At 32.0% G+C, this 27694-nt stretch overlaps 1 protein-coding gene across 2 annotated transcripts in view; it reads left to right on the top strand.

The window, feature by feature from the left end:
• Nucleotides 1–551: 551 nt before the first annotated feature.
• Nucleotides 552–27694, top strand: part of LOC108915393 (serine/threonine-protein kinase N) — a 67049-nt gene continuing 39906 nt past the window's right edge. Inside the window, exons 1-9 of one of the 2 annotated variants that reach the window (XM_018721412.2) lie at nt 552–1019; nt 4206–4533; nt 5663–5889; nt 9876–10097; nt 15366–15862; nt 16077–16242; nt 17326–17499; nt 22994–23200; nt 25432–25578. In XM_018721412.2, coding sequence (XP_018576928.1) covers nt 999–1019; nt 4206–4533; nt 5663–5889; nt 9876–10097; nt 15366–15862; nt 16077–16242; nt 17326–17499; nt 22994–23200; nt 25432–25578 — 1989 coding nt within the window. In that variant the 5' untranslated portion in view covers nt 552–998. Of the gene's footprint in view, nt 1020–2427; nt 2467–4205; nt 4534–5662; nt 5890–9875; nt 10098–15365; nt 15863–16076; nt 16243–17325; nt 17500–22993; nt 23201–25431; nt 25579–27694 lie in introns of those variants that run through there. The other variant, XM_018721411.1, reaches the window with a different exon arrangement.

Genomic DNA, 27694 nt, shown 5'->3' with positions numbered 1-27694 from the left:
TGATAAAACACGTACAGAAGTTCTTGGCGCATTTTCCATTATTTGTTGGACATTTTCTTTTAATTCTTCAGTCCGCTTTTTAGGTCGGCCGCTTCCTTCTTTTCTTGTTACACTGCCCGTTTCACGAAAAACATTAACACAACGCTGAACTGCACTTTGAAAAATTTTGTACTCAACAACGCCGGGAAATTGATTTTGAAATTCTATGAAACATTCCTCAATAGAATACTTCCATATTCCATCAATCTTGCGTCCATTTCTAAAGTAGGACTCTATGATAAACACTTTTTGTTCTTGAGAAAACACCATTTTAAACGCTTTTTAAAACGAAAATATTCAAATTGATAGGGGCGATATAGCGCTTTGACAGATGACGTTTAAGTTCATTTGCTGTACGCTACGCCCTACGTCCAAATTTTCAGAACCAACTTGACCACGTTTTTATTTGAACGCTCGTTATGTTATTTTTCACTCAAACCATGGAGATAGTCTCCCTGACTCAAACGATCCTCCAACACTAATGAAAACGGTGGAATCGGAATACGTACTTTTGACAGACTGAAGAAACAAACTGATAACCCTGTAAATAGGTATTCCGTATATTATTAGTAATACAGTGTACATCAGAATGCAGGGAATATTCTGTATTCTGAGGTAGTAATGTTGAGATGATGGAAAATTTTTATGAAATCGAGTTGTTTTAAACCTTGGTGAGTGCCGTGAAAGGCCTAAATTAACAGAAAAGACTTTGAAATATGTTTTGTGTACGTTCAGTAATACAGATTAGTAATCATGTGCTGCTAAGATGTGAAGCTGTGTACTAGAATAAATTAAGAACATTATTAAGGATTTTGGTCTATTACAAGTGCAGTCCAATTTGGGTGAAATTACATATGAAGAAGTGCCTTTTGTAATATTGTGAGAAAATGACTAATAGTGTATTACCACCATCATTTATCTAAATATCTAATGCGATGCAAATTTGATTTGTAGTTAAAATGGCTGACCCAAATTATCAGGTGAGATGAAAATTACAAATATACTTAGGTATCCAATTCCGGTGTAATACATTATTACCTTTAAACTATATTTGGCAACAGTAATGACTTGACTTAAACTTTTCAGATGTACTAAATACATTTCAAATGTGTAATTATTTGCAAATTCTAGAGAGGTTATATATTTATTTTTTTAAATTATTTAGTGACCTTTTACCATTTAAATCTTCAAAAATGTTTATTTTAATGTATGAAGCAACTGAAGAGTAAAAATTTTATATCATATTTCAAACATTTCAAGAAGTATATGACTTTCCCCGATTAAAAATTCGATCCTCCCTTTTAGACATCTGATTGTAGGAAATGGTTAGAAAATTTGACACATTTTTAACAATTTCAATGCTTTGCCGACTATTTCAACTGTTTTTTTTATTAGCTTGCACCCCACAGTATGCTTTTAACATAACTTTGTAAAATAACAAGTTATTATTTATAGTTATTTAGGTACTCTAATAAGGAAAATCCATGAAACAAAATGATTTTTTGATTTGATATTTACATCTGAAAAATTGTTAAGATTAAGTTTATTTTAAGATTGTTATGAATAATTTTTCTCTAGCTTTTTGAATTTTTTACACTTTTACTGTTAGTGGCCTTGATGTGTGTTGAGACTAATGGTTGGTTTATAAAAAAGTATTAGTCCTAACTTAGCCGTAACTTAACCTGAATCTTAGTCCTAAAAAGTTAAATGTACAGAATGTAATGTATCGGTTTATAAAAATCCCTAGTCGTAAGGAGGTCTTAAGACATGACCTTGAAAGTTCGCATCTTTTAATTTTTCTAGGATTAAGACTAAGATCTGAGAAGTGCGCATGCACAAGTATTGCATTTCGTAGCATAGTGACCTCCTGTCTTTGTCTATGGTGGTCGCCAATACGCCATTACCATAGTAATAGGTTATATTTTTCTTTTCACTCACCAACAAAACAAATAAAATAACATTACCACAGAATAATAAACAAGTATTATGCTGTGATATTACTAGCCATGCGCGTAGTCGAATCGCTCATTGGTTAATCTTAATAAAATTAGGACCGCACATTGTTTTTATAAACGTGTACCTTTTCTTAGGACTAATACTAAGATTAGTGTAAAGGTTAATACTAAGACTAAGACTAAGTTAGGACTAATACTTTTTTATAAACCAACCATAAATGAAGGTATATTCAGTGTGCACTATAGTCAAATGTTGTATTGTTTTTGCCAGATCTTTGTATTTGAATTGTAACTTTGTTAAAAATTTTTAAATACCTAAATGTAAATTTAATAATCATTTTTACATTCATTTTATTGAAGTGGAATTAAAATATAATGTGCAACTGCACAAATTTCTTTCAGTCTCGAAATGTGCAAATCAAAAAGAGAGTGTAAGTACTTGATATGAATGAGATGGAAATGCAGCCAGCAGGTAAGGTAACCCATAGTAAAAGTATAGTATCCCCACATTGCCACTGCGCATGCTATCTTCAGGGCTCAAATGAATTTGGTTTATCTGTGGAGTCTATTTAAAAACAAAAAGTAGGCAATAAATTTGGGACATGATATGTCTTTTTATCTACTTTCACTTATAAACCAGATGTTAATTCACATCCATATATGCCCCATAACAGGATCAACAGAGTTAGCATTTTCAATTAATTTCTGGTTGTGTTTCTGTCTTCCGGTGATTCTCATTTTCGCAGTTCATCTAAGTTTTTAAAAAAGTTTGAAAATAAGAGAATTCAACACAATAAAAAAATCATTGCATGTTAAAAAAAATAAAAATAATACTGTATTTCTATATACTAAATTTTTTGTGTAAAACATTTAATGGAAGAATTTTGTGATGCACATATTTATCTGAAATTATTTTTTATGTTCATTAGTATTTTCAGAAATGTTAAAAAAATTGCTATAAATTTAACTAATAACATTTTTTCATTGTTGAGGAACAAATATCCATATAAATAATTTGAATTCTCTTATTATGGTTTTTCACTTTCACTTCTGATTAGACAGAAGTCAGTGTCGGGCCGTAATACGGGTTCAGAATAAAATATACGAATATTAGTAAAACATTGGGAGTTCTCTTATTACGATCTTTCAGTACACATTCACTCCTGATTAGAGAAAAGTCATTGTCGGGACCAAGTAAGTGGACAGAAAAAAATATACGAATACGAGTAAAAAAATTACAGTTCTCTTATTAGTATTTCAGTCCATTGTGTAGGCTTAGAACTGTTTATTACTTATCTCAATTGCATCTTCCTCAAAATAAAAACAGACTTGTTTTGCTATTTTAAAAAAAACCTCTACAGTGTTTTCAATGTAACATTACTACACTAGCCACAAAAATGAAGGAATATTAAAAAAATCCCAAATTTTTGGGTGATTTTCAAAGAGCTGTAACTAGGAAGGAAATGGTCATAGAGAGAATCAAGAAAAAGGAAATTAAAGCTTCAAGTTTCTAGTTTTCGGATCTGGAGTTTAAAATTTTTTAGCATCAACGGTTTTAATCATAAGAAAACTAACGAAAAAAAAAATTTATTCATCTTCAAAAAGGTCTATGGACTTCAATAAATTTTTTCACGATATGGCCCTTTTAGATAATTTATATCTCTTCAATTTGAGTAGTTCCAGAGGCACCTTACGATGATTTGTCGCTGAGTTATCCTCGATCAAAGCAAAAAAAATCATATTTGACTTTAGCAATTAATTACTCTGGAAATATTGATCATACAGAAAATCCAAGTAGGGTTTTGAAAACTGTAAAGTATTCTCTACAAGTTCCAATTATTGGTTTTTGATAAAAAAAAATTTCGAAGAGAAAATGTTGAAAGAAAAGTAAAAAATTGCATAATTAGGAATATTTGAAGAACTTGACATAATTTTGCAAATAATGGAATAACTAAGGATATTGACTGTAACTTTTCAACCTCAAAGTGTTCTAAAGAAACCCTGATAATTTCAAAATGCGATTTCTTTTTTCCTAGTGCCCGGAATGTCACTTGCCTTTTAATTACCACCATTATTCAGTTAATTGTAATAAATTATTTAGTATTACAAGTATCATTATTATTAAAACCTATCTGAAAATTATCATTCACAAACTACATATTAATATTTTTAATTAATCATAAATTTCAAAATATTTATATTTTTTTATAGGGGGACTACATCAAACACCCAGTGGTTTATGAATTGTCCCATAAATATGGATTGTCTATTGACAATCTTAACGATGCTCAATTACCTAATAAATTAGAGGAATTAAAGGACATTATAAGAAAAGAAATTAGAAAGGAATTGAAAATTAAAGAAGGTGCAGAAAAATTAAGAGGTGTTTCTACTGATCGAAAATCTCTTAATCATGTTGCTACCATCGTCAAAAACTCTAATTGGAAATTAACTGAACTTAAAAATGAACTAAGTGAGCTAGAATCACAGATTATCCTGACTCAAGGACAAAGCACTCCAAACACCTCAATGAATGATAGTAAGTTAAATACAAAATAAGTTTATATTGATTTTGGTTTGAAACCACTATGTTTGTAGTTAATAAAGTTCAGTACAAGTTCATATTATACAGGGACAGAGTAAAGATTTTCCGCGAAATTTTCAACATCTTTGGAAATATTACACTTGGTTAACATATTTTAAAATATAATAATTTTTTTTTATATGATCTATTAAATATTAACTAATAGTACGTTAGTACGTAGATATGTTATTAATTGTAAATAATTTATTTTTAATCATCTTAGGTTGCGAAACTAATGAAAAATAATTTATTAAATGCAGATTGGGTTTCTATGATAACGACGTGCTATTTTAAAGTTACCATATTTTCTTGAGGTCAATGTGGACGAAGTGCCGAACATTAAGAAAATAGTTTTTAAAAAATTTACAATTTTTGATTTGAGTCTAATAAAAAAAAGGTCACGCCACGCAATCAGCGACTTGCCGATATAGAACTTCAAAACATAGACTTTTGGTTTGATTTTAAAAAAAAAACAGAACTTGCCGAGGCCCCCGATCTAGTGAGGCCCGGAGTTGTAGCCCCCTCTAAATCCAGACCTGTGCTTATCAAAATGTAATAGTATAAAAATATTTCCCTTATATGTATCTTCTGCTTGTCACTTATATACAGTATTGCAATATTCTGACAACATTTTACAGGTAATTCTTTGACTAAAAATGAGAAAAAGAGAATAGCAGACTTTAAACTATGTTTTACTTAAAATTTACCAACACATATTTTAATGAATGTTATCCAAATAATAAATATATCCAAAAAAATTTATGAGATAAACAAGAAAATTTGTCTTTTTCAAAAGAAGAGTCAATGTTGCTACGATAAGAAAATTTGAAGAGACCTGATGGTTGTAATTTAAAAAATATTCCACCTTGTAGATTTTTTCGTACATCGATCAACAAAAAAGTATCTAGTTTGAATGAATTTTCTTAAAAAAAAAACGAGTAAAATAAAGGTGACAGTAAGTAAAAAAAATGATAAAACCTTGTTGATTTGAACTTCTTTTCTTATTTTTGATCAGAGAGTCTCGTGTAAAAATTTGTCGGAATATTGTTACATCTTATACATATAAATACATTTTGTTTTTTAGATTCGAAAATATCAGATAATCAGAACTATGATAAATCAAATTTTAATCACTGCAGCAAAATTGAAAACCTTGAAAAGCAGCTTAATATTGAACTTAAAGTTAAACAAGGCGCTGAAAATATGATTCAGAGCATTATTGGAAAAGATAAGAAATTGTTAGCAGAAGCCCAACAAATGTTGCAAGATTCTAAGAAAAAAATAGAATATTTAAAAATGAAAATTACAAAGGTAAGTTATATTTTTAAATTGGGTCATTTATTTTTGTGCGATGTTGCCAAATTAGATTTGTTTTCATAAAAATTTAATTTTTTTTTTCAACTGTCAGGACTGACATTTTTTGACTGTCAGAAGTCTCTAAGATTACCGTTTTCCTTAATCTTTAGATTAAAAGTGTTAATCAAGGTTTAATTTATAAAAGTTTATGCAACAATATTTACAATAATTTTTATTTATCCACAGATATTAAATACACATTTTGAACAAGTATTAAAATTAAATAAACCACTGAAACTGCCACTACCCTCATTCTTGGAGCAATTCTCAAAGCAGTCAAATACGTTTTCATTAATAGTTATATTATTTTTAGATGTGAAATCAGAAATGACGACGATGCTTGGTTTATCATTACCACTATCAACTTTCAGTATTCTTTTTTTTTATTCAAAAGTGAGTCTTCAATCTAGCCTTTCGCGACATTGCTCGATCTCCATCCGTATTTTTTAAGACAAGTGAGGTCACCGCCGTCAACTAAAAGGGTAGTAGACGTTCGTTGTAATGGGTGTCCACTGCACTCTTTCCAGTTGTCCAGCTTCAAAAATTTTGCCACTTGCCAGACAGCATTCATTTTATGAAAGCCAACCACCATTGGATGACACTTTTCACTAACATATCTGAGAAATAATTGATATTCTATCAATTGGGTGGACGGAAAGCAACATATTTTCAATAAAAATTTAGATAATCATCTCCCAGCATAGTAAAAGAGACCACATTCTCTTGGTTTTGGTGTTGCGAATTTTTATAATTAAGGCGGATTTCACATCTTTGGCATTATCAATTGTTAAATTGACTAATTCATCAGAACGGCATGTGCCTGCAACCATCAATATTAGGACGACCTATTTTTTTTAAATTTTGTTCTTTTATTTTTAAGGCGTTTACCTTCATAATCGAATATAAATTATCAGGTTCACTATTCAAAAAGCAATCAACTTGCTCCTTTGTAAATACTCACAATTTTTTCGGGACACAATCTCTCATTTTGTCTTTTGAGAAAAACACGTAACTGAATATTTGCTTATATTAATCCCCTTCTTTATATCCAACGTTGACCACAACACTGAATATTGTGACCAAAGCATTGACGGTTACATTTTATTTGCTAAGTTTGTGAAGTACACCATCAATATATCTTCTGAATACAACTTAATGTTTTTTCTTTACACTTATCCATAAAACGTTGGTAGACTCATTAATAAATTTCTCGAGATTTCTTTGGGAGAAGATTCAAAGAAACCTCTTTCACACGCTCAAGTATCTCCTCAGGTACACTTAAATCTTCATATACCGGATGACCACGAGATTACTACCCAGGCTCTAGCTTAGGCACGAAAAAAGATATCGATTAAAAATTTTGGGCATGCGTATCATTGAATTTGATGCAAAATTTAATCATAAAAAAACTGACCGTCACTTCCTGTTTGACCGGAAATGCCCTAAACTTTATTATTTCATGTGGAACACCCTGTATATTATTTTTGTTTTCAATTCTGCTAAAGAAACTAACACTAAAATATGTATTATGTCTTATACCTATCTTTGACAGTTTCCGAGAATATCGCGCTTTAAAATGTCAAATGTGTCATTTATAAAATCCTTTTGAAAGAAAACAAACGAAGAAAGGGACAAACTCATATGATATCTTTAACTTATTTTAGAAGTACTAAAGTCTGATATCATAAATTTCGGTTGGAGAAAAATTAGCATGTTTTATTCGGATTAAAAGTGTCTTTTGTCTCGCAATTTTGCATGGCTGCGCTTCGCCTCAACAAATACAAAATTTTCTTGCACAAAAGTAACACTTAATCTTAAGATAACATACAATTTTTTTATAAAATGTCTGTTGAGTATTACTGCTTGCATTTGTTAACCTTTAGTGGACTGTATTTAAATTTAAATAAAACGAGTCGTACGATACATCTATTTCGTTATAACATACAAAAAAACCATCTACATACATGAGATGCTGGATGCAAACTGGCAATCCAAGATGCGCCTTCTTTCAGTGAAGGGCCTCCCCACTACTTGATATACAAACATACACATAACAATTTTGCGGGAATATCAAATCCCTAACAATGTCAATATGTAAATTGTAATATTTAATAAGACTAAAGATGAATGTAATAAGGTAACTTGGCTATGTGTACCTATTCATTTAAAATCATTATATTGACCAATCAAACTTGCATTGAAATCAATTAAAAAATCACGTAGAATTTAAAAGGTGATGCCTACTTCGAATCACTATCATATACAGTATGTCTGAAACATTCATATGAAAGCATAGAAGGGCCATCCATTTATTTGATACTTGGACACAAAATTTTGAATTCGTACACAAAATTCCAAATTCCAACTCGAAATTTCAAGTTCAAACTAGAAATTTTAAAGCTTTAGTTGTGGAATGAAACTCACTTGCTAATTTTTTTACCTTCTGTCAGGCAAAAAAAATATGCATGGTGTTTTGGGAAAGGTATCATGAATTCAGGGGCTGATGGAAAAAAATAATATATTTCTATTTCCTGTGGACCATGAGTCTATCTTCTTTTATTATTGAGATTAAAGATGATAATTTTTAAAACAAATTTTCACATATTTTGTCTGAAAAACAATGTAATGTATTGAAAGCAAAATACAGGTAAGTTTTTGAAGATGCACTAAATACGTTGTGTTGATAATGCTTGACCATCTGCTAGAGGTCGCTAACTACAACCTAACTACTATTGATATTTTTGATATCACTTTGTTGGGATTAGTTTTTTTACATTGTATGTCAATGGAATCTCATATACAATTACACTATTTCATTTTACTTACTTTACTTGCATTATACAACTTCATTTCCTTTTTCTTTTTCTTAATATGTAACTGAACTGTTCTAAAGTTAACTAGCTTCAATTCCTTCTAAAAATGAATATATCTTAATTCAAGAGTGGTTTTCTTGGATGAAAATAAAGCCATTTTAATAGACCAAGTTATCTTGAGAGAAGTTATAGGTAAAGCCCATAGAGTTATACCTTGTTGGTAAGATCTTTTCATGCTTCATCTCTTGGTGAATGCGTAATGTCATTTACGTCAATATGGAAACTTATAGATAGCATTATTTCAAAAGAATGCCGTTTTATGGATTTTTCTCAAAAATTTTAAACGCAATGCTATAGTTTTCTTTATATAAATTTATTCAGCATAAAAAATTTATGAATATAACACAAGTTTGAAATTTCTAACAAAAGTGTTGTTTACATGGTATACCTTATTTAGTTATTTATTGGCGCTATTTATCCAAATTTAGGTTTAGGTCAAATAAACTATTGTCACATTTTCACGGCCAACTAAAAAATTTTGTTTGAAACTGTTACTCTGGAAAATAATATATACAAAATTCTGAGATACCAATGCCGGTATTCCAAGGTAAGATACTGAGCCAGCAGTGTTAGGAACATCGCGTGGGTTTAGATAGGTTCTTTTATAAACACATTTTGTTTTGGTAATTAAATGTCTTTTCGTTAGTGTCTTGTTCCTCAATTCATTATCATTATTTATTTTTTGCTCACTAATTTGCGAATAACTTGATAACAAAAAAATATATCGAATGCCCTTTTTGGCATCAAAATGTAGCTATTTTTATGCTCTTCAAACTAATATATATAAAGTTTTATCCTGATATTTCACTTTTTAAGAAAACCTGAAACAACCTATCTCTTTATAGTAAGCAATTATAGTTTTTACATCTTATAAAAATATATTAAAGTTTCAGTCTTATATTTCAAGATTGATAACAGGGAATTTGCTCTAAAATGGCGGGTGACCGCTGTATTTTATCAATCTGGTCTTTGCTGGCACAATTCCATCATGTGCAAACTTAAGATACTATATTATAAATTCGTCACGTTTAATTTGTAATCTTAAAATAAATGCTTCAATATTTCTAGTTAAAACATGATACTGATTTAAAATCACGAGGCCTTATAACTGATAATAATGATAATGGAGATTTGTCCCAAAGAGAATTGGAACCTCTTTTGGAGGATAGAATAGAAGACTTAAAGCATAGATTAAGAGTCGAAGCAGCTGTGGTGGAAGGAGCAAAAAATGTTATCAAGTTGCTACAAAATGGAAATAAAGAGAAGAGTGATAGGAGAGCTTTGACAGAGGTAAGAGAAACAATCAATATTTAACATACGTGTATCTTCCTTAAGTACTTAATTATATGTTCCCACATTTTAATACTGTAGGTATATTGTATATAATACAAGTGAAGTTGGACACTATGTTTGTTAAGTTTTTTTAACCTAAAATATGGTGGATAAGAAACAAATCTTGTGTAGTTGTGACATGAATTTAGCACTCTGTATTGAGATAACTAGCTCCAGAAAAATTTTTAAGTGAAGATAGCAACTAAACTAAACATTTTGAACAACTTTTCCAAATAACTGATTTCCATAAAATGCTGTATTATGAAGAGTGGCAGAGATATGGGAAACTAAAAAAAAGAAAATAGTGCGGTCCTGCAAAATAATAATTGATTATATTTTCTTAAAAAACATGCCGATGGGAACAAAAAATGCCTCTTATGTTTTGTCGATATCTGTCTGTTATTTTTTAATTACCTGTTAGAAATATTCAATAAATTTAAATAAAGTAGCATCTTTCAAATCAATAATATTATTTGATTATTACAAGAACTTCAAGAGAATCATTAATTTCCAAGTAAAAGTCAACTTATTAGGCTTTCTTCAATTTCTTGAGTAAGATTTTTATTTGATGCTAGATTTTTAGCCTTAACCCATTCGCTGCGCAATACGTCTGAACGTAGCTACCGCGCCGTGCGCGAAAATTTATTGCGTGCGAGTATACAGGGTGATTTAGTCATAATGTCATTCATTTTAAGAGCAGATAAAGAAAAATGAGTATAATACGATGGCGTGATTAAAAAAAAAAATTAAATGCATGTTCAAGCTGAAAAAAAATATTTTCAAATCATTATTTAACCCCCTTTTCAGTCTGTTACTGACCGGCTGACGTCAGCCGGCTACGATATGAACAAAGCGCCCTAGATGCAATGTTGCCGTATTTATATATTTTCACTCATATAAAGACAATAAATAAACGGTTTGGTCACGTCGGCCAATAATAATTTAAAATGCTATAAATTATTTTTTATAATTATGCAATCAACATATTAAATTGTTATTGTTGCTCAGCAAGAACCTTGAGGAGGTCTGAGCATACCTTGCCAAAAATCATTTTTTATTAACATCATAGTGATAATTTTTTTATTTGCTGTAAGCCTTCTACTAAAAATTGAAAGTAACGCGGCCCGTTCAGATGTTCAGGTAGAAAATGCGGCTCAATTAAATGATCGTCATATATTCCTGCCCATACATTGACACCGAATCTCCTCTGAAAGCTAAACCGACAAGTAGTGTGCGGGTTTTCATCTGACCAAATATGACTATTATGGCTACAAAGAAATTAGCTCTGTTTCACTTTAAATAAAATTTAATATTGAAGTTACAAAACAGTTACACTCACTAGATAAATTATAAAGAGAGGGTGAAGTATTTAAATATTGACTGTAAGTAATAGAAGATAAAAATACAATCGGATGGAGACAAATAAACAACTCGGTACGTGTTTCCGACCCAAGCTAACCTGTGTCGAGGTTAATTACCTTCTAATTTGCATGTGCACTTTGGTCTAGGAGCCAGACAGGGGTCCGTTGCCAGCCAGAGTGCCACGGCTTCAAACAACTTATTCTAAAGTATTTTGACCTCCTGAATCCAAAAAACTTGGTCGCAAAGCCTGAAAGTGGTCAGTTTAATTGTTATCAACAAATTAAATGGCTGTAAAAAGTTTATTTTTATAGCTAGTACACGGAACCTGATCTGGCTCCTAGACTAACACGAACTGTAGTAGAATCGTATTCCATGCAAAGTAGAGCAAAAAGTTGTCGGTCTTTTATCAAAGGAAAATCGTGTCATCAAATTGAATGTAATGACTAGGGATGATTGTTTTCGAATGTACGGTTATTACAATTTATCATTTTTAATATTATTAACATTTTCACGTTTTATAATTTATTATGTTAAATAATACACACTTTTAGTATTTCAATTTATTATTCAATATGCAGTTACGTATAACCAAAGTTTACATAATAAATGTAAACTTTAGTGTAAATCTAAACTTTGGTTTAACCTAGGTAGGCACTTATTGTTTTTGAGAAAGCAATACTTATGTTTTTTACCTGTTTAAAATGCCAGCACGAATAAAACAGCATTCATCCGTCCAGAGCACTTTGTTAATAAAGTTCTGCTGCACTTAGGAACCAATTGCAAAATTCAAGACGATTGGGGAAATCAGCTGGTTCTAAAGCTTGAACTTTTTGAAAATGTGTTATGTTAACTCCTTTGCGGGAGATATGGAGGGTGGTACATTTGAATAAACGCTTTAAATTGTTAGGTAATGGTTTTGTAACCGTGTGTAGTGTATTTAGTATATTCGGGTATTTAGTGTGCCGACTTTTTTTTTATTTTATAAAATACAGCGTGCCTACAAACCTCTGCTTTATTTATTTTCTTTTAACGAATGTTGACTTCGAGAAGTCAGGCTTGTTAAAACATTTTGCACTAAGTTAATACAATTATTAAAATTAGTTATAATAAAATGCAGCATGATCCTTTATTTACTTGCATTTTATTGGTTTCGTACATATGTATCCATATACTAAAGCGGATTAATTAAATGTGAACCACAGATTATGATATGAACTTGGCAACGCTGTTCGCTTCAGCTGACAATTTGTTCCTGACATTACATTACAAAATTTTCCGTGCATCCGGGCATCTGGCAGGGCCGCCCTCTTAGCGGAAGTTATGGGTTGATTTCCTTAATTTTTAAAAGTCGAATAAAAAATTCTTTTTCCCGATTTTCTGTCTTTATTAAGCCTTCCGAATACGTAGTTAAAATTAATGACATTATGACTAAATCACCCTGTATACGTCTGGAGCAGTTAGACCAGGGTTGTCCAACTGGCGGCCCGCGGGCTGCATCCGGCCCGCGATGCTATTAGTTGTGGCCCGCGTAATGTTTAACGAAAAGCATATATTTTTTTTAAATGCTGCCATTGTGAAAAAAGATTTATATTTTATGGTCTCTCTAACACTGTTTTTACAATTTTTCATTATTATTGCAATGTTTGTCTTAGTTCTTGACATTCTTGACTCTTAGATTTTTTAAGATAAATTTTGTCTAAAAAAATGTAGTTGTTGAGCAATAAAAGAAATAATACTCCTTTTTTGTTTTAATTATTTTTATACTTCACGTTATTTTGTTATTACTTTAACAAAATTATTATATGGCCCGCAACCACATCAAAGGTTTTAGTTTTAGCCCTTGAGGCCTTGCAAGTTGGACACCCCTGAGTTAGACCAATTATAGTTTTACATTATGTTGTGTTAAATTACGATTTACGATAAATTTTACGATTTTATTTTAAATAAATACAGTATATCGACAGCTGTACTAAATAGAAACTGAAAGAGAGATGAACAATCTTGGCATTATTACCAGTACCTTCTTCCATAAAAATATTTGTCACAATCGCTATAAGTTCCGCCTGCAAAAATTCCCCATACCAATTACAACAACCGAGTCACGCGCATGGTTGCGAATATATACGGTTTGAGCAGCCTGATCCAATTTAACTATTCAAGCGAATTAATCCGTCTGGAGCAGTTTTAGCCCCATAAATTTTTAGCGAATAAATACGTTTGCAGCAGTGAAAGGGTTAAGGAAGAATATGTGATTGCAATTAGATGAGGCTCCTGCTCATTCTGGTAGGGTAGTTGAAAACTGGTTAAATGTCAACCACCAGATGGATTGGCAAACAGGGCCATATTCCATGGGCAGCTCCCCATATGGAGTATAATTAAAAATTACGTGTATGAAGTCCAAATAAATTCAGAAGAACTGCATGTGACCAATGAAAAGAAGACAGGATTCAGATCCAGTGCATACAATTATAGTACATTGTGTAACGAGTGGGGAAAAGTTGCCAATAGCGCCACGCGGATGCAGTTGACGCACGAGCAAAGCGAGTGCGGAAAGCGCCCAAGTGGCGCTATGGCAACTTTTCCGAACGAGTTGCTCATACTATTTTCTATCACAAATGCGAGTCGTTATGGGACCTATAGTGTAGGGGGTTAGGTGCACGGAAAGTGCTAGATAGTACAACAGCGTGATGTTATTTTCATAGCGCAACGCTGGAGCATTGCGCTATGAAAATAACATCACGCTGTTGTACTATCTAGCACTTTCCGTGCACCTAACCCCCTACACTATAGGTCCCATAGCGAGAGCGCGTGATAGAAAATATTTTAACATCATACAGGGCATGTATTGAGGCAAATGGTGCCCATTTTGACACCCATTATGAAATGTACTCAATAATTTTAGTAGCAGCAATAGTCATTAGTTAATCTGTTGTTAATTTAATTTTTAACATCGAATTATCATGTAATTTTGTTATTAACTTTTTAGTTAAATTTTCGTGTATTTCATCTTTTGTAACTTGTTTCATACATTTATTTTTGCTTTAAATTTTATTTATTGAAACGGTGTTATTCACATAAAAAAATTTACTGGCGGTAAAAAATGTTTGAGAAATCTAAAAAACATGGAAATTAATGATTGAAGTTTTTGTAATAATCAAGTATTGATATGATTTGAAGGATGCTACTTTATTTTTTATTTAAATAGTTGAAACTAGCCAAAATATTTCTAACAGGAATTTAAAAAATCCATTAACACACAGTATCCGACTAATTTGACAAAATGTAAGAGGTATTTTTTGTTCTTATAGGCATGCTTTTTCAGAAAATATAAGCAATTATTATTTTACACAAGACTACTATTTTTTTTTTATAAAATAGTCGAATGTGTTTCCCATATCTCCGCCATTGGTTGTGCAAAAGTCTTCATATTACAGTATTTTATGGAAACTTGACCCAATACACCAAATTTAGTTAAAATAGCTCTATTATTTCAGAAGATATTTACAGTAAATGATTTGTTTTTTTAACCATTAACCCTGTATCTATATACTATATTTATAGTTCTTTAATTGTGCTGATAATTATGTTGGAAAGCACAAAAATCTTTTTGATTGTATAAAAAATGCATAGTTTGTCATAATTATGAAGTTAATTTTAAATTTTGAATGTAATTATTATTTGAAAATCATTTACTAAAATTTTAAATGTCTATTTAGCTATGAAGAAAAAAAAACGAGAAGTGTATTAAATTGAACTAGTACAACAGAAAGTTTTTCCCCTTGTGACTGATACTCAGTGTCTCTTCTAATTTTCGATATCAGTGAAAAAAACTCACCCTGGACAATAACGTGTTTCATATTTTAGGCTCAAGAGGGTTTGAGGGCGAGTAGCATGAAGTTAGATTTATTAAAAAGATCGTTAGAATTGAGAAAAGCAGAATTGCCGTCCGATTCTCCAATGGCTGTTCAACTCAAAGAGGAGCTGGCAAATGCTCTACTTTGTAGCCCTGTGTCTATTCATTATACTAGTCTTCAACCATTCAAAGAGACAATAACCAATACAAACATATATACGTCATCATTTAGTAGATGCGCCGCAGTGACTGGAACATTAGAAGTTAGGCTGATGGGTTGTCAAGATCTTCTCGAAGATGTGCCTGGAAGACCTCGGAAAGATGCGGATCAATCGACCACTATGGATTTAAGATTTTTCAAGAAGGGAGTTACAGGACGCACATCTTTGAAAAGTTACAGTATTAAGGAAGAAGTCAGTGATGAAATTATGGCAGTATTAAAGTTAGACAATACCACAGTCGCTCAAACTAGTTGGAGACCTTGTTCACAACAGGCTTGGGACCAGAGGTATTTATTCAATTTGATTTTTTAAGAGCATATGTATGAAGTTATCATTATAAGCTAATATTAAAACTTATATTATTTCACACATTAGTCATGGGGACCATATCACCATGTTTGTCCGGCCAGACCCAGGTCGAATAAAATTTTATTGCATGAAAAGGGGTTTCAGGATCTCGAGTATAACAATAATCTTACGTATAAATTTCAATTCTTTTAGGTTTTCCATTGAACTAGATAAATCAAGAGAATTAGAAATTGGCATTTATTGGAGAGATTGGAGATCTTTATGTGGTATAAAATTTTTGAAACTTGAAGAATTTATAGATGATGAAAGACATGGGATGGCACTACATTTGGAGCCTCAGGGATTACTTTTTGCTGAGGTAATTAGTATTGGGCGGGTAATACAGTTTTCGTTACTCTGTGATAGTTATTACTGTCAAACACCCAAAGCTCTGAATACCCTTTTAAAAAGGTACCGATTGGAGGTTGTGTAAGTTAGAAAAAATCTAGACTGTGCCGGTTGTGTGATTTGGTAAAATTGATCATTCTTAGGGACCACACGTATCTGACAGACTACATGATCTAATTTTTTTCTAGCTTTATGAATAGTCATTAGAGATGGGAAATTCCCGGGAAAATATTTTTTTGGGAATATTCCAAAAATACGTTTCAGGAATATTGCCAAATATTTCCCGTGAATAATCCCAGGGAATATTTCCTTGAAAACCTTCCAGGGAAATTGTCCAGGAATATTTCCCACCACTTACAGACTGTTTTTTGTTTTTTGAACGTGTGCTTATTGCAAGTTGTGGCAACATTAATGGTTATAATTATAGACTTATTTTTTGGCATTGCAGGTAGGTACTTGATGCCTGGAAATTTGGAAATTGTTTAACATCTACAGCAATTATTTGTATTTATTGTTTTTTTTTGGTAACTTTAAAAAAATGTGCAAATAACATGAAAAGACACCAACGATGCATTGATGCACTAAATTCAAAAATGGCTTTAATCGATAACCTCAATACAACATAATTCCTAAAGTTATGTTATATAGTTATAATTTGGGGGGAAATTCAAAATAATACGGAAATATTTCCCAGAAACTTCCTTAAATCCTCTCGGAAACATTTCCTGGAAATGTTCCTTAAACAGGATTCTTCCCTTCCCGGACAGTTACCATTTTGGAAACTTATCAGTGGGGCCCATCTTGAATAGTTATTATTAAATTAGTTTTAGTCTTATTATTTCTTTTTTAGAACGACTTTGATTCTTGTTTGTTACAGCTCACGTAGTAGTTGTTTTCCACAATGTCACGAGTTAGAAACGACGTTCCTATTAAGTTCTGGAATAACCTAAAAAGAATATAATTAACATTTTCCTAGAAATAGGCATTTGTTGTTACATACCCTGTACCAATAAATATGATTTTACTGCCACTTTTTACTCATTCTTTATTTTAGATAAAATTTTTGAATCCCATGGTTTCTAAGCGACCAAAACTTCGGAGACAAAAGAGAATATTTAAACAAGTCATGCCAAGGGCTAAGCAAATGAATATCAATATTGTAACATGGGGTAGATGGATGAAGCAGTCTTCTAGAATTCCTGCAAAAGAACATATAATATCTATAGATGTAAGTATTCTAGATTCCATAACCCCATAACCTCAAAACCCAGTTTGGAATAGACTTATGCACGAACTCTCATGAATCGAAACTTCATACATCATTGTTGTACTACTTACTTGTGTGTTTGCAATCCAGGGCACCTCCATGTGGTGGACGGTGGGCAACGAAGTTACGAGGTCTGTTAGAAAAGTATCCGACCTTATTTTGTTCTGTGAAAATCTTGAACGTATGTGCGCAGGTGTGAATTTTTTTTTTCCCCCGTCTTTCTATAGTGGCTGGCAAGCAGCGTTTGAATGAGGTAGTGTGTAGTGCTCTCGTTGGTTTCTTTATTGCATGGAAAATGACGGAACGACTGGAGCAGCACTACCACATCAAATTTTGTCAGAAACTGGGCGATAGCCAAGTGGAAACCATTCGGAAGATGCTATGGGCATCGTACAGATTAAGGAGTGGTACAACTGGTTTAAAGACGGTGGAGAGAGCGAGCCACACCAGTAAGAAATTAGGATATGTCGCCTAACAGACTTGACATACTGTTTTTCTTTTGTGATGTATTCTGTATTTCATTGTTGTACACTAATATACATATTAGGTACGGCCTATTTTGAAATAAAGACTTACTTATTATCTGAGAAATTGCGGAAGAGATGGGCATCGGCACATTCCATTATGACCCAAGATTTGGCCATGAAGAGAGTTGCAGCGAAATTCGTGCGAAAGCTGCTCACGATGGAGTAAATGCAACTTTGTGTTGAAGTCTCACAGGACATGCTGGATTCCACATATGAGTACAGTGACCCCGACTTCACAAACACTATCATCACTGGTGACAAGTCTTGGGTGTATGGGTATGACCGGGAAACCAAAACCCAGTCGTTACAGTGGAAGCATTCCACATCACCAAGACCAAAGAGGGCCTGCCAAGTGCGCAGCAACGTCAAAGTGATGCTGACTGCTTGACTCAGGGTCAAACAATCACTAAAGAGTACTACAGGGATGTCCTCAGACGCGTACGTCATGCTGTGCAGTGCAATAGATAGGAGTTGTGGTCAAGAAGAAATGGGCGCGTTAATCACGACAATACTCCAGCACATTCCTCGCACTTGATTGAGACTTTTTTGGCGGAAAACCAGACTCCTGTGGTTCGACAGGCTCTTTACTCTCCTGATATGGCCCCCTGCGACTTCTGGCTGTTACCCAACTCAAGAGGCCATTGAAAGGAAAGCGATTAAAGACAAGAGAGGACATGATGGCTGCAACGACCCGAGTTAACTCCATTCCGAAAGAGGCCTGCTCAGAATACTTCCAACAATGGCAGCACCGCCATTGGGGGAAGTGTGTGGAGCCCTAAGGAGACTACTTCGAGGGTGATTAGATTTCCAACGCTGCAGGTATACCAATTTTTTTTTCTTTGGCCACAGATTCTAACAGAGCTCGTATTCCGTCATCTGGCAAAAACCTTGGATAACGGTGTCCAAAAAGTTATGATGCAGGGGGTCGGATCCCCAGTATCTAATAAAGCACCCCAAAGGGAACAGAAGCCTTCTACGTCCTCGTCGTTCTTTCTGGATTCTAGTGATGGGAAGACCCGTTCATATGAATGATATCGAAATAGTATCGAATCCAACCTGTATCATTCGGTGTTCCGTTTCGTCAGTCCGTGTACGATAGAATGCTTTTTTTGTCACGGCCTGTGGCAGCTAATATCTTCCTGCACCTGCATGTGCACTATCGACATCTGATAGATTTATGGCCATATATTTTTTATATTTGTATTTTTTTTAAAGAAACATGCATAATTTAATTCCAGACACTTTTTATAAATGTAAATAACATCAGAAAATGTATTGCTTAATGCATATGCAAAAAAATAATACAGATATTGAGAGGAGACTTTAAAAGCGCCTATACTATATCTCAAATTTAAAACAATTTTTATTTAGTTTAGTTTTATAACAGCAGCCTTTGAGGCAAGTTCGCTAATTGTATTATTAGTCCAGACAGTATAAAATTTTTCTATACATATACACATATATAAAATTTTTCTATACACATAAAAAAAACGTGAGCTTAACTTTTGGCGGCACAATATGTTAAAAAAATTCGAAAAATGTCATATTTTTCTTCCTATTTAGTTATGTATCTTTTCAAGAGTTGATTTTAGGCGAAAATGGAAGAGGAAAAAAATATTTGTAATTAAATTTTTTACAAAACACGACTAGTTACAAATCGAATGAATCATGATTATTATGGTAAAAATCGAAAAAATCGCAAAAATGGGGTTAAAAAACAATACTTTTTATGGAGTTTTTTTGGGGTATTTAAACAAGGTATAGGACCTTCATACTTGGCTCAAGAAAACTTCATGTTATGTAGAATCATCACACCAAATGTCATAAAAATCGGTTCTATAGATTTTGCATAATAATTTTGTAATCTAGATTTTGAAAAAAAATTTGCAAATGCACAGCAAAAACCAAGGCCCTTAGATACTTGAACATTTAATCACATATAGAAGGGCTCTCAAGCTTTCAAATTTTTTTTGAAAAATTCGAATCCGTCAATTGGGAGAGCTCTGGCGCTTGTTTAAACATTGGTCGAATTTTTGTACTTATAAACAATTAGAATAACTTTGTGAATATTTAATCAAATCAAATTTTTTAAAGCAGGTTTTAAAAGTTCTTGAAAAGATTCTTCTTTAAAAAAAATAAGAAAAATTTACAAATAATTTTTCTTATCAAGTTATTTCCTAGAACTTTGCATTTGGAAGTACTAGTCTATTACTTCAAATAAAAAAGTTGGCCTATGTCAGGTTTTAAAAAAATAACACTATATACAGACAGGTTGTAGAGATTCTTTTCCTAACGGTATATATGTGTATCTATTTTTTCAAGGTCGTATTTTTCATATACGAAATAATATATTGAAATGAAAGATTCTTTTTTTAATATTAATTCTTTTTTTTGTGATTAAAGTATAATTCAAATATTATTTATTGTTTACAATATAAGCAAATGAAAAATTAACTCATTATATTACCAATTTTTGTCATATTTTGAAAATAATTGTTGTTTAAACAATTTCAGAATATTTAAATAAATTTGTTTTTGATCTTTGATAAGCAGTATATAATTTTATGCACTTACTTTTGATACAATAGAAAAATAAAGTTGATAAGTAAAGGAAGTTTAAAGATAAATAATTATCGGACTGTTGAAATACCAATAATTATTAACGATAGGCATTTGAAAATACACTAAAATTAAAAAAAAATCATAAAATCGAACCTCTAGAAGGTGAGATATAAAAAATTTTTAAGCACATTGTGGTTTTGGACTCGTCGATTCAATTTCGAGCAGGCCGAAGCGGCTGCGCTCTCTACTTCCCCCACCACAACCACCCGTACGATTTTCTTGAATTTCTCGCTTGCATAAATAACTTTAAACACATTTTAAAGTAAGTTGCCAATGAAGAAAAGTATTGAAATCTTAGACCTCGTAAGTACTCGGAATACCAAAGGTATTTTTCGAACATTTAGTGTAAATGACGGTTAACTGATCAGCTATAACTACATAACTAATTGATCAATCGATCTGTTTTTTTTTAAAATAGAAGCGTCTTTCCATGAACTTTTAAAACCTGGTTTAAAAAATATGATTTGATTGAATATTCACAAAGTTATTCTAATTGTTTATAAGTACAAAAATTTGACCAATGTTTAAACAAGCGCCAGAGCTCTCCTAATTGACGGATTCGAATTTTTCAAAAAAAGTTTTAAAGCTTGAGGGCCCTTCTATATGTGATTAAATTTTCAAGTGTCTAAGGGCTTTGGTTTTTGCCGTGCAAAATTTTGAAAATTTGCACATTTTTTTCAAAATAGATTGCAAAATTATGCAAAATCTATCCAACCGATTTTAATGAAATTTGGTGTGAAGATTCTACATAACATGAAGTTTTCTTGAGCCAAGTATAAAGGTCGTATACCCAATTTAAATACCCCAAAAAAATTCCAGAAGAAGCATTGTTTTTAACCCTATTTCTGCGATTTTTTCCATAATAATCATGAGTCATTCGATTTGTAACTAGTCATGTTTTGTAAAAAAATTAATTACAAACATTTTTTTCCTCTTCCATTTTCGCCTAAAATCAACTCTTGAAAAGATACATAATTAAATAGGGAGAAAAATATGACATTTTTCGAATATTTTTAACATATTGTGCTACCAAAAGTTAAGCCCACATTTTTTTTTTTATGCGCATAGAAAAATTTTCATTTCTAGTGATATTTGAAAGCCAAAAAGCCAAAAATCTCCGTGGATATACGATTCACCCAAACCAAAACAGATACCGCCTAGTCTATATATTCCACTGTTGGTTAAAATTTAAAAAATGTCTGAAAACAAAAAAAGAAGTAGAGTATGGGAATTTTCTACTGAACACGGTATTGGTGATAAGGCAAAATGCAACTTTGTTCCAAAATGATGTCTTTTAAAGGAGGAGCAAATGGCAATAATCCATTCTGCACCATCATTTGATTGTATATTCAGATTTCAGATCAGAAACATACAATACCGACCAGAGTACCTATACCCAATAGATGTTAGTCGATATTTCTTGGCTTTCATTCTGTATCAGCACCAGCTCTCCTCCACTTCAGATATGCAGACACTGAGTTTGCGCTCAAATGAACAATGAACGATAGGGTCACGCAACGTGAACGGGACAATCACGGGTCTTTTAAAAAATTCGGTCATTACGACACATCACTACTGGGTTCGACAAAACATAGGCTCCTCTAACAAAAGTCTCTTTCTTACCGGGTTATGGGTGTCGGGGTTATAAGATCAAGGGGTTATAGGAGTTGAGTGGTCAATATATTAATTGGGTTTTTGGGACTATTTTTTGAAGTTATAAAAATTCTGACGTGATGAGGTTTAATGGACCCTGAATTCAGCAACACCGAAAACATATGGTAGACATAGTCATACCCCAGAAGTAATTTTGTTCGATTTTTTTTGTGGAACTGTGTTTTTTTTTGAGAAAAACCGTTAAAATATATTTTTCTGAATGCTGGTTATTCCATGTCTTCCAAGTTTTTCTACAATATTCCAATATATTCGTCATTCGAATGTATTCCGTATACACTGGAATAAAAATATTTTATAATATTGCATCTGTATTTCATCTTATATCACTGTATTCCAATCAAACGTACACTTATTCTGGCTAGTGGATCACTCCTTGCATAATTTTGACTTAAACTTGTCACCTTAATTCTACATTCGTGTCGACTTTTTTCAAAAATCTGGTAACAGATTAAACGTTATTTTCAAAAATTTTTTTGTACTACCTTTTAAATCGTGTAAGAGTTTTACTGGGTATTTTTTATTTTTATAAATATTACAATAATATTGGATCTATGTACAGGTTTTAGGCAAAGTACGTGATAAAAGCAGTATTATTTTTTATTTAAAAAAATAAGTATTTTGGTCTATTTCAGGATCAAATAATACTAGATAAACCAGAAACACCAGGAGAAACTCCCGATCCTCAAGTTCTTGGTCTTGGGGGACAAAGACCTTTGGGGTTAGTATTAAATATTGCCAATGAACAACCTTCACCACCAGCAACGGCTATTCTACCAAAAGTTGCAAAAAAAGGAATATCTGTCACACCACCACCAATTCCGCCAAGACTGGACCCAGAGGTAATTTTTATCTAACACATTACATAAATGCAATGTGTCTGGAATTTGATATTCACCATTCATAGTAAATGTCAATTTCAGGCACATTTTGCACCAAACTGGATAACACTTCTCACATGTAATACAGAAAATTCAGCAATATCTGAAACTCACATAACAATGAATGTAAATAATTCAGTGGTGTAAAACACTTTTTTTTTACAGAAATTCAATGTCCATCTGCAAAATATACATATTTTTTCAATTCAGCTGACAAAGATTAATTTACAAATAAATACAGTCCTTAGTAACACTTAAGGAGGATCGGGTGCTACGAAAAAATGCAGCCAATTTCTTATTATTGAGATATATTTTTGCAATGTGAAATCAAATTCTGTGTATTATCCTCGAGTTATTTATCGATTTGGTTTTGTTTTTAATTAATGCCAAAAAATTGAATATTTAACAGAGGTGGGCCAATAGTGTGAGAAAGTAAAATAACTCCCTTGTTATTCCTAATACAGAAAAAAGGTTTATATAAAAGTTGTACAGAATCAAATAACCTAAAGGATAAAATTAATTTAAAATACACAGGGCAATGAGTAAAAACGGGACACGCCAACTATTATATTTTTTAAATGGAACACCCTGTATATTATTAAACATTTGAATTTCCGAGAAAATTCTATATATGGCAATATAAACAGTTTAACATTTTAGTGCGGGGTTGCCAAGTTACGTAGAAAATTCTTCGAATTTTGGAAAAAAACATGACCTCAAAGAAGTTGTTTTAACTTTCTACTACTAACACTTGGAGCAAAAATATACAGAGTTATAGGCAAATGTTAGGCAAAGACTCCTATATTAGCTAATATCGATATTTTATACAGGGCATTTTTTATAATACGATCATTTTAAGAAAGTTCAAACTTGATTTTCTAAAATTTTTCAAATAGAACACTGTATTTTATTCTATTTTATTCACATAACAGTCCACTTCAACTTTTATTGAGTATGTTCTACACCTAAAGTTGTTAGTTTTTAGGATATAGCAACATTTCTGGAAAAACCTAATTTTTATTATTTTCGGTCGCACGAAATGGCTTTGGAAAAAACTGTCACATTGGATCAACTTTGTTAATTCATAATTTATCATTCCATTTTGAGTTAATTTTATTAGTTAATATTTATTTGTGGTGTTCTATAAAATAATAAAAATTAATTTCTTCAGAAATGTTGCTACATCTTAAAAACTAACAATTTTAGATATAGAACATGCTTAATAAAAGTTGAAGTGGACCGATATGTGAAAAAAAAATAGAACAATAAAATACAGGGTATTCCATTTGAAAAATTTTAGAAAATCAAGTTTAAACTTTCTAAAAATTATCGTATTATTAAAAAATGCCCTGTATAAAATATCGATATTAGCTAATATAGGAGCCTTTGTCTAACATTTGCTATACTCTGTTTAAATATTTTGTTCCAAGTGTTAGTAGCTGAAAGTTAATACAACTTCTTCGAGGTCATGTTTTTTCCAGAATTCGAAAAATTTTCTACATAACTTGGCAACCCCGCACTAAAATGTTAAACTGTTTATATTGCCATATATAGAATTTTCTTGGAAATCCATGTGTTTAAAAATATACAGGGTGTTCCATTTAAAAAGTGTAATTTTTGGCGTGACCCTTTTTACTCATCTGTAGGTATCAAATTAATTTTGTAGTTTAGGTTTCTTGATTCTGTATAACTTGTGTATAAACTTTTTTTCTGTATTATGAGTAACAAGGGAGTTATTTTACTTTCTCATACTAATGGCTCGCCCTGTATAATTTTAAGTATTTTAAACTTGATTCTATTCAATATCTACAAGCAAATTTCTCAACCTACTTACTTACTGGTCGTAAAGAATATTTTTTTTTGCATTGGCAGCAATAATTATTTAACACGGTAAGTATAGGGCCCCCCACGTCACGTTTCACTCCCCCGATGAAGTACCCGATCCTCCTTAAATAATTAATTTTTATAAGTGTAATTTAAATAATAGAGAAGACGATGTGTCTATATCATTGATTATAAAAAAAAATTACATGTGATATGGACAAAGAATGGTTTGTTTTGTGGCAGATACTCGTGTATCACAACTGCACCAAAACAAAAAAAAAAAGAATTAACGTAAAATTTTTCACATTTTGCCAAATTAACAAATTTTGCAAAAAAAAAGTGAAAAGAAACAATTTCTTAACTTACAGAGTGCTGCTGCTTTGAAAGAATTTGATTTTCTAGAAGATCAAGAAATTTCTCGTCCAGGTCCCCTTCTAATTCCATCTAAATCTATTTGTTCAGAGAAACTGGAGCTTCCTAGTCCACAACCTGTTATTGAGTTTCCAGATGATGAGGTATGCAGTGTTCTTATTTTATAATCTGCTTGTACATCACTTTCCGGGTTTTTAAATATTATCAAACCTGTCACAGTGTGCAGTAATTACATTACTTTCAAATAAGCGGAATGTCTGAATACACAAAAAAAGAAAAGTTGTCTACTTTTCATGCGACATATGTTATCTGTAGTATTTTTGCCTCCTGATCACGAATCTGGTGTCAGAATTGAGCTATCACATCACAGGAATTTCCTAACCGCAAAAAACTGGTAAAAATTTGCAAATATTCATGAAAAAGTGATAGGAAAAATACAAAAAAATTTTTTTTTCTATATTCAAATATTCATTTGTATAGCTAAGACCCCATCAAACGTGAATTAACGGTCAGAATTGATGTTTTTTTTCTAACCTCAAACAAAACGGGTCGATAAGTATCACGAATTTTCAAAAAATAACATTTGTGCCAAATTTGGTATACGGGGGTTTTCGGGGTCGCTGATCACGGATCCGGTGTCAATTTTGCAAAATTCAAGATGGCGGAATGGACGACCAAATTTTCAAAAAATAACAGATTCGCATCAAATTTGGTGGAAGTGGGTTTTCTGGGTCGCTGATCACGAATTCGAGGTCAATTTTGCAAAATTCAAGATGGCGGCCGACGAAATTTTCAAAAAATAACACATTCGCGTCAAATTTGGTATATGGGGGTTTTCGAGGTCACTGATCACGAATCCGAGATCAGATTTACAAAATTCAACCCATGAATAGATCTTTTAGAGAAAAAAGAACAAGATATAGCCGCAAAAAAAGTAGGTTATCACATGATTGGGTACTCGGGTTATAAAGTAAAATAAAAATATTACAAAATGAATTTCGCAATTCTGACCTCGAATTCGTGATCAGCGACCCCGACAACCCCCATATACCAAATTTGCTGCTATTCTGTTATAATTTGAAAATTTGGTGGGCCATTTTGGATTAGTCATCTTGCATTTTGCAAAATTGACCTCGGATCCGTAGTTAGTAACACCGAGAACCCCCGTATACCAAATTTGCTGCAATTCTGTTATTTTTTTAAAATTTGGTCGGACATCTTGGATCCGAAATCTTGAATTTTGAAAATTGACCTCGGATCCATGATCAGCGACCCAGAAAACCCCCGTGTACCAAATTTGGCGCGAATCTGTTATTGTTTGAAAATTCGTGATATCTGACTTTAATTGACCCGTTTTTTAGAGGTTAGAAAAGGAACCATTAATTCGGACTGCGGATTCACGTTGGGCGGGGTCTTAACTATATAAATGAACATTTGAATACAGAAAAAAATTTTTTGTATTTTTCTTAGTACATTTTCATGAAGTTTTGCTATTTTTTACCTGTTTTTTGAGGTTAGGAAATTCCTGTAATGTGATAGCTCAATTCTGACACCGGATTCGTGATCAGGAGGCAAAAATACTACAGATAACATATGTCGCATGAAAAGTACAGACAACTTTTCTTTTTTTGTGTGGCTGTGTAATATAAAAGTTTGACATGAGAAATAGTTAATAATATTTTGATATATACATTTCGTGGTTCAAGTGAAATTGATCCAATTGTAGCAATATTAAATTGTGACACCAAAGATAAAGAAAGAAAATACATAAGAGAAAAATATAGATTGCCATTTAAAATAAAAAAACCATACTAGAAATTATTAAATTAGATTTTGTTAAATTTTAACCTAATTACAGCAGGGCCTCGATAATCCGAACACCCAAAATTTATACCCTGTTCGGATTCACGAAGCGTTCGGATTATAGTATGTAGACATTTTGAAAGGGATTTTTCGAAATAAAACAAAAATATTTTACATTATAATATATTTATTTAAGTATGTACGTTAGATTTATGTTAGATACAATGCTATTAATCACATTTTTTAAAGAATTCCACTATAGTGCTTTGACGAGTAGTATTTAGCGACATAGAAAATGCTTTATCCCTTAATTTACGTAACAGCATTTTTTCCAGAATAGAAATGTCGACTTCATCTGCCCATTCCAAACAAAAAACGCACTGCGTATGGCACTGGCGAGACAGAAACTGTGAGAAACGGCGGTTGCGCAGGGGTAAGGGGGGTCGTTCGGATTAT

This window comes from Anoplophora glabripennis, unplaced genomic scaffold, assembly GCF_000390285.2.
Source record: "Anoplophora glabripennis isolate ALB-LARVAE unplaced genomic scaffold, Agla_2.0 scaffold1284, whole genome shotgun sequence".
NCBI classification, from domain to species: domain Eukaryota; kingdom Metazoa; phylum Arthropoda; class Insecta; order Coleoptera; family Cerambycidae; genus Anoplophora; species Anoplophora glabripennis.
Note: the sequence above shows the minus strand (reverse complement) of the source record. Positions and strands in the feature narration are given on the sequence as shown.